The sequence below is a fragment of the Neomonachus schauinslandi genome, chromosome 2 (assembly GCF_002201575.2).
Source record: "Neomonachus schauinslandi chromosome 2, ASM220157v2, whole genome shotgun sequence".
Classification (NCBI taxonomy): Eukaryota; Metazoa; Chordata; class Mammalia; order Carnivora; family Phocidae; genus Neomonachus; species Neomonachus schauinslandi.
The window spans coordinates 43,736,486-43,748,254 of NC_058404.1; the positions used below are offsets into that span (position 1 = coordinate 43,736,486).

The 11,769-nt window shown below is 58.3% G+C and overlaps 1 protein-coding gene across 1 annotated transcript in view; it reads left to right on the forward strand.

Moving 5' to 3' along the window:
- BMP1 (bone morphogenetic protein 1) overlaps positions 1 to 6,951 on the forward strand; it is a gene marked incomplete at its 5' end in the record, with an annotated part of 42,591 nt that extends 35,640 nt beyond the window's left edge. The window contains 4 exons of the mRNA XM_021698765.2: positions 1,627 to 1,754; positions 2,122 to 2,335; positions 3,962 to 4,212; positions 6,230 to 6,951. Of these exons, the coding sequence (XP_021554440.2) occupies positions 1,627 to 1,754; positions 2,122 to 2,335; positions 3,962 to 4,212; positions 6,230 to 6,364 (728 nt within the window). The remainder of the gene's footprint in view (positions 1 to 1,626; positions 1,755 to 2,121; positions 2,336 to 3,961; positions 4,213 to 6,229) is intronic.
- Between the last annotated feature and the right edge of the window lie 4,818 nt (positions 6,952 to 11,769).

The window sequence follows — 11,769 nt, forward strand, 5'->3', positions numbered from 1 at the left end:
CACACAAGTTGGAGGGAAGGCCAGTGTCGAGATGGGGAACGGCAGTAAGTGTGGCAGTGGGGAACCACAGAAGGATGACAGACACAGCCCACAGGTCCAACATGGAGAGCCAGGGGCTCCACGTGCCTCCACCAACCGGAGCCTCTGTGAGGCCCGCCCCCTGCTCTCAGGGCCTCGTGGCTGTGCGTTCGTCCTATGAGCCGCTGACTGTAGGCAGCCACCCGTCCCTCTCTCCTCCCCAGCCCGCAGTGCACTGGTTGCCCATTTTCCCCGGAGGCACCTGTCAAATTGGATGATAATAAATAATGAGCATCAGCTCTTAAATTTGTTTGGGAGGCCACACTTTCAGAGGCAGACGGCAGATTGCAATGGATCGAGGAGCCTTAAGTAGTGAGAATGGGGTGACAGCAAGTTTTCTTGACGGTCAACTGAGAAGAAAATGAGAGAGGACGGGCAGCAGCCGGAGGAGAACGTAGGGCCATGGGAGAGCTATTTTAGGATAGGGCAAAGCTTAGGAAGGCCCACAGGCTGGTAGAGCCAGCACAGAGAGTGAGGGTGGATAATGTGAGGTAAAAAGGTCCCCAGGTGGTGGGTGGCAGTGAGCTCCAGCTCACAGAAGGAGAGGCAGCTTCTTAGAAACAAGGAAAGGGAAGGTGAGTTTGCAGGTAGGGGCCAGGAAGTTGAAGTTGTTCCTATCTGAGGCCCTGATTTTCTCAAGGAGGCAGGAGGTGAGCTGGTCTTCTGGGTAGGAGGGGCTGGGAGTTGAGAGGGCTGAGGGTTTGGAGCCATTGTTGAGGAGGTGAGAGGTGGAGGTGGTGAGGGACAGATCCAAGAGTATCAAGTGGTTTGGGTCTCCAGTGGTTAGGGTCACAGATGGGGTTCTCCAAGATGGCGTAGTTAAGGACAGTGTGTTGAGTAGCGGCGGTGATCAGCCGTGTGGTCCAGCCAGATAGGAAAGTAAGTTAAGTCAACCAAGGAGGAAATGTTGGGAGAAACTAGAAGGATCAAGGCCATGGAGGGCTCTCTAAAGCTGAAGAAGCAGTGAACGGACAGTGAGGGCCTGAGCACCCTGGAAGAACAGGAGGTGGTCACAGAGAGGTGATATTTGTAGCATGAGGAAATGGTGGGTAATGGCAAGGCCCAGTAAGGTCATAAGCAAGCCCACCTCGAGGAGAAGAAGATAAGCACCAGTAGAGCTGAGAAGATCAGGGACAGAGAGGCCAGCCCTAGAATGGCAGCAGGAGTGGGTAGAGAACTGAGTCAGGTGCCAAAGTCTTCTGTGAATGTGGAGGTGTGGCAGGAGACCAAAGGATGACAGCATCGTGGAGGGCAGAGGGGGTGTGGCCAGATGGCCTCAGAGATCCAGGGTTCTGCACAGGGGCAGCTGTGAGGGGGGCTTCCATGGATGCTACCAGGCAGGGCCCTGCACGGAAGCCCGCAGCTAGATTTCCCCGCCTGTGGGTAACGGAACAGAAAAGAAGTCATGTAAGCCTTCCATCCGTTGGCAGGTGAGGGACAGGAGAAAGAAGCAAGGAGGGCAGGAGGGAAGGGCTTTGTTCCTTTCCTCACAGGGGGCACTGGAGCCCCGGGGTCCTTGCTGATCTCCTTCCCCTCACTTCCCCACAGCTGGCTGTGACCACAAGGTGACATCCACTAGCGGCACCATCACCAGCCCCAACTGGCCTGACAAATATCCCAGCAAGAAGGAGTGCACCTGGGCTATCTCCAGCACCCCCGGCCACCGGGTCAAGCTGGTAAGGCGCCCACACCCCAGCCCACATGGGCGCCCCGCTCCTGCATGCCATCCGGCCGCCGCCTATTTCCTATCGGCTCCAAAGCCCTGGGTGACTCAGAGCGATGCAGACTGCAGGCTGTTGGCCTGGCTGAGCCCGCAGGGCTGTCACCCCTCTGAGGATCCTAGTGAGCCCCCCATCTGGTTTGGAGAGAGGCCCTGCCTGCCATTGCCCCCCCCCCAGGCCCTCCCTCCTTGCTTCCAGCCGTGCCACCAGCAGTGACCACTTCCTTGGGTCTCCAGGAGCTGGGGTCCGGAGGCCTAGATCTGGGGCCACCTGCTGCCCGCAGCCACATTCTGAGTTTGCTGTCCTCCCTCGTGCCCTCCAGACCTTCGTGGAGATGGACATCGAGTCCCAGCCCGAGTGTGCCTATGACCATCTGGAGGTGTATGACGGGCGTGACGCCAAGGCCCCCGTCCTGGGCCGCTTCTGTGGGAGCAAGAAGCCCGAGCCGGTCCTGGCCACGGGCAGCCGCATGTTCCTGCGCTTCTACTCGGACAACTCCGTCCAGAGGAAGGGCTTCCAGGCGTCCCACTCCACAGGTGAGGCCGGCTCAGGCCAGGGCGCTGGGCAGCCAGTGCCCTCATGCTGTCTTGTTCTGCAGCCATCTGCTGGTCCTGGCCCCAGAGGCAGGCCCAGGTTCAGGAGGCTCCCATGGAGGGTGAGGAAGAGCGTGTGAAGGCACAGCTAGACCAAGCCTGTGGCCTGGGTGGAGAGAGACTGTGTTCCAAGGGCCGAGCAGGGGAGCAGAAAGGGAGCACTAAAAGGAGAGTGGGGGAGATCCTGATTAGGGGCTGTGAAGTTGGAAAACAGAGGGCAGTGACGACAGTGGGTGGGGAAGCCAGGGATGGGGAGGGAAGCCCCAGAGTCCCCAGCGGTAGGACGCCTGACCATGCAGCAGCCCACCCACATTCCAACCCCCACAAGTCACTCATCCATTCACTGTACAGATACTTATTAACACATAACATGTTTGAGGCGGTGTTGTAAGTGCCTGTCCCAAAAAGGAAGCAAACACCTCGGCCCTGGAGGGAATTAGGAATCAGGGAATTAGTGATCCCTTGCCCATTTATTCAGCAGCCCTTTGCTGAGCTGTGGCCCCATGTGAGCCTCAGCGGGGCACATGGTGATGAATCAGGCAGGAGCCCTTCCCCCACCTTCAGCCCAGGACCTCCCAGTCCAGAGGTGAGCTGGGACATGCACAGATAAAGAGAGCATGAGGCAAAACATGATAAGCTCTAGTTTCGAATGGGAGTTGGTGGGGTCATTCCAGCCAGGGGAGGAGCCCAGGCCCAGCCACAACCCCAGGATAACTCGGGGTGTATACAAGTGACCGCAGGTCATTTCGTTTGGCCTGAACAACGGGTGTGTGAGGACAGCCATGAAGTGGAAACAAAGCATCAGCAGAGATAGGCTGGAGCCCAGGCTGGGGAGGGTGTCAGATGGGGGCTTCACAGGCTCCTTGTGGGCCTTGAGCCCCCTGTTGGGGCGTCCCCAGGACTGATGGGTCCACAGCCTCCCCTCCTCCCTTGCAACTCAGTTCCTGCCCTGGGTCCCGTCCCACCCCCTTCCCACCCCTCCAGGGAAGCATAAGCACCGGGCGTCCTAGGGGCCAGAGGGCTTTCCCAGGAGGATGGGCGCCGCTGGCCCTGCCCTGCGTGCTCTCATCTGCCCCTCCCAGCAGAGGGTCACAGACTGGAGGCCCGGAACTCTCTCTGGCCCTCAGACCTGCTCTGTTTGGCCCACACTGTGTTTTTTAAAAATGTGAGCCAACATTTAAAAATCAAGAGTTTTCACAGAAAATCCAGATGTAGTTCTTCTCTCTGAAGAATGGAAGCTCTGGCAACGCAGGGCCCACATTCTTCCAGGGCAGCCGTCAGAAGGAGCAAATTAGCAATGGCCTCTTTTGACAAGCGTGCCCCCTGCTCCCGGTGCCTCTGCTCAGAGTTGACTAACAGCCTGGTGTGTCCCCGGGCCTCTGTGGGCATCGGTCCAGAGGCGGAGCAGCAGAGCACCTGTCGTGGGCCGTGTCCTGGGCCAGGTCCACAGCCGCCCACCACTAGCTGTGTGGCCCCCCATCCAGCCACGAGGGTTCGGCGTGGCGAGGTGCAGCGCCTGGCCCTCGGCCATGCTCAGAGATGCTGGCTGATCTCGTTGTCCTCCCACAGAGTGCGGAGGCCAGGTGCGGGCAGAGGTGAAGACAAAGGATCTTTACTCCCATGCCCAGTTTGGTGACAACAACTACCCCGGGGGGGTGGACTGCGAGTGGGTCATCGTGGCAGAGGAAGGCTATGGCGTGGAGCTGGTGTTCCAGACCTTCGAGGTGGAGGAGGAGACAGACTGTGGCTACGACTACATGGAGCTCTTCGATGGCTATGACGGCACAGCCCCCAGACTGGGGCGCTACTGCGGCTCAGGGGTGAGACCCCGCCCCCCCGTCCAGCGCCCATGCGGGGTGCCAGGGTGGGTGGTAGCCCAGGCCCGGCCCCTTGCAGGAGCCCAGAGACCCTGCCTGGTGGGTGGCTGCTCATGGAGGCCCGCCCTGCCCCGGGCCATCCCCACCCAGGAAATTCGGTCCCTTTTTGGCCAACACTGTGGTTTCTGCAGCCTCTGGGACAGGCCCTGCCCTGACCCAAGCCTGCTCAGCACTAGTTTGGTTGGACCTACCGGGTGGCTTGCATCTGGGGAGGAGGATGGAATTCCCTCTGCCCCCCTCATCCCTTGTTCCCGTCCCAAGGCAGCTTACCAGGGCCCAAGATCAGGGCAGAGGCTGGGGCAAAAGCCAGGAACCTGGGGCCTGAGCCGAACTGTGCTAAGCAGTCATTCTGGCTGAGCCATAAAAACACCCTCATCTCTTCCACTGCCAGGTACCCTTCTTGGCGGGAGGCCAGCTGGTCCCAAAGCCCTTGGTGCTACTGTCCGAGCAGATGCGGGACACTGCTTCTTGGTCCATAAAAATGGCACTTTCAGAGGCAGTGGGCAAAAGTTTGCTCCATGGGATTTTAACCGAGGTCACGGGAAACCACAAAGGTGGATTTATTTTCCTCTCAGTCAGAGCTTGTGGCTTCTTTTGGTTTTTTTTTTTCTTTTGTTTTTGTGAATCCTTTCCCCCTTCAGAGAACATCATCTTCCCCTCTCCATTACACACGAGTGCACGCATACACACACACCATTACACATGGGCACATGCACACACCACACACACACACGCACCATTACACACGGGCACATGCACACACCACACACACACACATCATTACACATGGGCACATGCACACCACACGCACACGCACACATACACACACACCCCCTCCCTCCCGTCACCTCCCTGGTCCCTCACCTGTCTCATGCACATGCTCCAGGGCAACCTGGGCACCCTAGGAAGGGTTAAACTTCCCAGAGCTGCAGCATCCACTGGACCCACCATTAGTCCGTTGAATGTGTCCTTAGGACAGAGCTTCAGCCTCTGTAGGACTGGGACAGGGTGGAGAGGTGGGGAGGTGGGGCAGGAGCGGAGCACACAGGCCCCTCTCCTGCCTGGCTCACCCCTCTGAAATCCCCTGGCTGCAAAGCCAGCACCCCCTCTCCACTTTGCCCATTGTAACTCCCTTGATCTGGCACATTCCAGTGAGCCACACATCAAATCCAGTGTCCCCAGGTGGCTTCTTCCAGAGACTTCCACTGGGCTGGAGCCAGCGGGAGGGGACCTGGGAAAGGAACCCAATCCCGTCAGGGCTTCCTGGCATGGTTACTGGAAATGTCCCCAAGGTTCTCGGAAATGATGCTTTCTATGCCCTGAGAGCCAGGGCATGTGTGTGCTGATGCTCTGCGGGTAGCTCTCACTTGGAGGTCCTGCAGGCAGAGGTGAGGAGGGGCTCGCAGGAGCCTAGGAAAGGGCATCACCTGAAGCTGACCACAGCCAGAACCGGGGGAGGACAGGAGGGGCATGGGCACATCTGCACCTGGGGGACCCAGCTGTCCTGTCTTCCCCAGGAGACAGCTGAGACAGTGAGAAGGCAGCCTCTCAGAACCCACTCCCTTTGTAAAACCCTTTCACAATCCTCTCATTTGCTCCCCCCCCCCACCAGCCCTTCTAGGCTTGGAGAGCAGGGAGCAATTCTCCCATTTGCCCTTGAGGGAAGCGAGGCCCAGAAGCGAGCAGTGCCTTGCTAAGGCTTCACAACTAGCTAGTTCATAGCAGTGCTGGGTTTAGAATGAAGTGTGACTCTGAACTTAAGACAAGTTCCTCTATCCCCTGCTTTCTTCCCTCCTCCAGGCATCCCCTTAAACTCTCACTGGCAATAGTCTTCCTCCTGCTTCAAGGGGCTGGGGGAATCTGGTGACTGTCTGGGAGCCGCCCGCCTTCCTCAGAGCAGGGGATCCTGGGGAGGAACAATAGCAGCCTCAGCCTCATGCCCATTCCTTTCCTCTGTCAGCCTCCTGAGGAGGTGTACTCGGCGGGAGATTCTGTCCTGGTGAAATTCCACTCAGATGACACCATCACCAAAAAAGGCTTTCACCTGCGGTACACCAGCACCAAGTTCCAGGACACACTGCACAGCAGAAAATGACCCGTGCCCTCATGGGGGGGGAGGAGGGTTGGGGACGGGAGGCCTGCTGCCCTCAGTCACCTGGACCGCACAGTGGGAGGTGGGCAGGAGGGGGGCACCCCGTCCCCCGGGCGCCGGGACCTGCGGGCCGACAGTCCAGGCGAGGTTGTCCTCAGGAGGCAGGGGAACTGGACTCCTTCACGATCCCTTCCTCCTTGCCCCCACCAGAGCAAGGGGGCCAGGGCCAGGAGCCAGAGCCTTCACCGAGACACTTGAAGTAGCCATTGCTCTCTGGGGGCCTGGCCTGCTGGGGAGAGCGTCTGTCAGCAGGCCCACCCAGCTTCCCTGCCCTCCCCACACGCTGTGTTGTGTATTGCTGGTGGCATATCTTCATTGTCACGTACATTCCCCACCCCTTCTCCAACCTCCGTTTGGTTGTTTTAAGCCCCCACTTCCCCACTTCCTGGGGCCGGAGTTTCCATATGAGTCCCACGGGAGCCACAGTGGGGAGATGCAGGGGAGGGGGTGGGGGAATGAGACAGGGCTTGTCTCGGGCCCAGCGGCTGGTCAGCCACACCAGGGCACCCCAGCCAATAAACGGAAAGTGTTACAGCGAGTATCTCGTGCCAGATGCTGTCTGGAACATGAGGGGGTGTGGGGGGTGGGCATCTCATTCCAGATGTGCAGGCTGGCTGTGTCTGGGAGCCGCCCGCAGCCGGGACACCTGGCCTCGCTGGCTGCCCTTCCATCCCTCGATTCCAGGACCCCTGAGGGTGTGATTTCACACTCGGGCACACACAGACACAGCCTCCTCGCGCACTTCAGCCCGTAGGTGTACGGCACACACACGGTGCTCATAGCCCTCCCACACGACGTGAGCAGTGGAACATTCTGTAAGGAGGCTTTGGGGGGGGGGGGGGGGGACGTATGTAAAAGGGGCTAGGCATGTTGTCTGTCCAGCTGGTGTCCACCCGGGTTTTCTGTCTCTGTCTAGGGAAAGGGGTGGGTGGGCTGGAGGGTGTCCTGGGAGAGCCCACCAGAAGCCAGAAAACTGGCATCAGCCTGAACAGATCCATGAACTGGCCCTGAAACTCTGCCTTCCTGAAGGTCAAACACTGAGTGCTGGCCCCCTGCGGGTCCTTCTCTTCCCATGCAGACAAGAGCCAGACACTCAGCAGCCACTGAGCAAACATTCCAGCTCTGGCCCCCTCTCCCAAGGCTGTGTCTCGGCTGGCCTCCTCCTTCCTGCCATGGCCTTCTCCCTCCCCAGCCAGCAGTGAGGCCCAGACCTGATTCCCAGAGGCCAGGAGGAGAGAAGTCACATCCCTGCTCCTTCCATTCAGACGAGCCTCTCTCTCTCCTTTCTCTTCATGGATCTCAAGGGGCAAGAAAGCAGAGAGAGGACCTGGGTTCTTTGGCCTGGGCTGGCCACGCCCCTATTTCAGAGAGGGCCAGGCATCCTGTTCCCAGCCCTGGGGCTCCCTGAGATCCTTCGGTGGGTCTGTAGGTCTTTTCCTGGCCTCAAGCCCCTCCCTATTGCAGAGGCCCGTGTTGGGCCAGATGCTCTCTGGACTGTGGGAGGGGACCTACCCCCAGGCAGCAGCATAGTATGGTGCACCCCAGACAGGCTCTTTTAGCAGAATGCAGTAGTAGAAACCAGACATATTGCTGGCATCCGATGTGTAGGCAGGACCCTCTCCTTCTAGGAAGCTGGCCTGCTCCCACTGTCAGGCTGCCGCTCTCTCATCCAGTCCTGACGGCAGATGAGCCCGGGAGGTCCTGCAAGGGAGGGGGTGATGGGCTGAAGGGTTACCGCCTATTGTTCCAGGGAGGTCACAGCCTGTGACGTCGTGACCACCGTTCCCTGCCCCCACCTCCTCCGACCTCAGTGCTCCGGACAGCCTGGAGGCCCTGAGAGGGATGGAAAGGCCCCCAGACCATTGGAGCTGCCTGGGCATCTCACCCAGACACTTGGCCAACCAACTTGGCATCAGCTCCTCCACAGCAGAATTTGTAGTCAGTGGTCACAGCTCTCTCACCAGCCCTCCACGTTCTTCTGAAGCTCAGAGGCCCATACTCCCAGTTCACGAGCCACATGTCCAGAAGGAGCCAGGATCCTAACCCTACCCAGACTTAAGGGCTCCAGCCCACAGAGAGTAGCCGGCCCTCCACTCTGTGAACAGCAATGCCACAGCCTGTCCCAAGACTCCATCACCACCATAGACTCAGACCCCTCTAATGACGCAGGGACCGTGCTGGTGGGCCTTCCCTGTCCACTCTGGGCCCATCTTCGGAGGCTGCCTCTGGGTGGTGGAGGCTGCTCAGGAGCTGGGCGCAGGCCACTGATACATATTCCAGAACTTAATGCATGTGCTCTCAGAACCCCACCCACCTTCACCTTCTGGCTGCTTCAGGGTTCTAGACTAGACCAGCTCCAGGCAGCGCTGCCCAGCAGCTCAGCTGACTCCATGTCAGAAGAAGGTCCCCTTGCTCCTACAACTGTCTGCAAGTCCTTGAGGGCCCCCTTGGTCCTGAGGGCATGACCAGGAACAGAGAAGCCGGGATGGACCTGCCCCTGACTGTGCTCCCAGCTCGAGATTAGCGCACAGCCTGGAGCTTCAGACTCCTGCCTCTGGGAGCACCTTTGTAGCCCGCAGAGGCGGGGACAACAGCGTTAGCCTGGCAGTCAGGGGACGTGGCTCTGCCATCCTTTGTCCAGTGGTGCTGGCCAGCTGCCTCCGCCCTGGGCCTCTGCTCCCCAAGCCTCTCCCCTGTCCTCAGCAACCCTTCCTGCCACAGCTGAGGTGGACAAGAAAACCCAGGGTCTAGTCTCCAAGCAGCCAGAGGGCGGGGTTCCTCACCAGCAGGGGGGTGGGGGATCTTCTAGGGCCAAGTGTGGCTCCACTATAGTAGGAGGAAAGTCACATGCCCCGCACCACCACTTTCCTCCTTCTCTTTCCCCCTTTTCCCTTCCCCTCCCCCTCCCCCTATCTGCTTCTGTGTCACGAAAAGTTCAAAAGCTTGCATGCAAACATAGCCAGTTTCGAACACAAGCTCTACCATTTGGTGGCTGTGTGCCCCTGGGTGAGTCATTTAACATCTTTGAGCCTCAGTTTCTTCATCTAGACGGGGGAATGACAACACATTCAGGGTTGCAAGGAAGCAATGAGATGCCCTTTGAGGAGATCCTGATACAGTGCCTGCAAATAGGAGGCTCTCCATAAATGGGCCTTCTTTTCCTTCCCTCTACCAGACAGTTTTCCAGTTCCTGGACTACTCTCTTTCTATGCAAAAAGGAAACTTCTGGGTACACTAGTTTCCAGTTGAGCATTAGGAGCTGAGGGCAGAAGGATTCCTGCCAGAGAAGGCCATGCTTAGCCCACAGCAAGGCGGGGCTTGTGGGGCAGCAGGAGACATTTCTGGCTAGCTGGTAGCCTTTCTGGGCACCTCCCAAGTCACACCCTGTGCTTGACTGTCCTTACACACAGGGCTGTTCTAGAATCTGTGAAAAGATTTGCTGCTCCAGTTTGCAAAAATAGTAGTGCTGACTTGGGGAGTGGGGAGAGGGCAGCCAGATGTTTTCTCCAGAGAGCCACGAGGCCCCCCAACTCAGCCTCCTACTGACCAGCCTGCTTCTCCTGCTCCAGCCTCCTCCCAGTCCCACACCCTCCCCTCCCCCATCTCAGAACATCTGGTTCCAATCTCCTCCAGATGCTGTGGCCAAGCTATTTTATGGCCAATCACCTCAGCTCAGCTTCCTGAAGGCCTCCCTCCATTTGGGGGAATGGTCCCTCCTCATCCCTTTCCTTGGGACCCCAGCCACCTTTTTTCCTAACATGGAGAAGAGACACATACCAAAACCATACGAAACTGTGAGGGTCCTCAGAGCTGCCTCCTCCCTGCCCACTACCTTGGGGAGACTGTCATCCATCCAAGATGAAAAGAAAGATGCTGGGCGCCTGGGTGGCTCAGTTGGTTAAGCGACTGCCTTCGGCTCAGGTCATGATCCTGGAGTCCCGGGATCGAGTCCCGCATCGGGTTCCCTGCTCGGCAGGGAGCCTGCTTCTCCCTCTGACCCTCCCCCCTCTCATGTGCTCTCTCTCTCATTCTCTCTGTCTCAAATAAATAAATAAAATCTTTAAAAAAAAAAAAAAAAGATGCTGGCCCAGTAGGGAAGGAATGGGCAGAGCGGAGAGACAGAGACCGACAGCTGGGGGCACGAGGGCATGTAGCCATGTGTATGCATTGGGTGGGTCTGTGTGTTTGTGCCTGCACGGCAGAGCACCCCGCTTGTAACCCGGAGGCACCCCGTGGTGGCCACTGCCTCATTTTCCCTCCCTGCCTGCATTGGAGCAGGGCTAACTTGGGGCCCTCGGCTGGATGGTGGCAGCTACAGTCCAGGGTTATCCCTCACTTTGTGGCTCTCTGTGGCAGCCATGTGTGTCTTCTAAATCCAGTCTAGGGAGGTGGTGTGTGTGTGTGTGTGTGTGCGCGCGCGCGCGCGTGCCCATGCACGCGCACTCGCACGTAGACCTCTCTCCCTCCACCAGGTCAGATTAGAGGGACAGGGGCCAGAAGGGACCTCAGGGCAGATTCCAGCCAGTGCCCTGACCCAGCTCTGACAAGCGCCTCCAGCAACTGGAGAGCAGAGCAGAGCGGCCATCTGGAGAGAGCAACGAGAAGCAGGCTCTCTGGGGAAAACTACGTGCGGCCCCACCCCCCCCTCAGTTCGCTGCCTTCATCCCCCACTAAAGAGGACACTGGGAGCCAATCTTTCCCTAAGAAACCCAGAGGGTTCACAAAAGGAAGACTGAAGCCTGCGCCTCTGAAGGATTCTGAAAACCCCTCTGGGGTGGGGTGGGGGTCTCCTGACCAGAGGAGGGAAGGATGGGACCTGGAGGTCATTCCCTGTCTGTGGGATTCTGGACACCCAGTGCTGCCCACTACTCCTTTAAAAGAAGGCTCCTTGGCATTTGTGACTCCACAGCCCCCCCTGGTGTTATTCAGGATCAAGGTGCAGCCTTGATCAGCCAGAAGAGATATAGAGGGGAAACCCTTGAGAGGGCCAAGTGCTGAGACCAGCCTGCCCATAGTCTTACTGCTCAGGCGGCTCCTGGCAGACACTAGGGGAGACAGGACAGTGGAATGGGAAGATTCCAGCTTCTGAATCCAATCCAGGCACTGTTGCCTACCAGCTGTAAGACATGGGCAAGACTTTTATTTAACTTTTTTGTGCCTCAATTTCTTCATCTGTTAAATGGGAATACTATGGCGGAGGGCCATTGTGAAGACTACATAAGCTGATGTGTGTGAAAGCACTTGGCCAAATGCCTGGCCCATAGTAGGCCCTCAGGAAGCGGTCGTTTGCCCTTCAGCATTCCCCTAGCCCAAGGAGGCTGTGCCCCAAGCTCTGGATGACACATGTT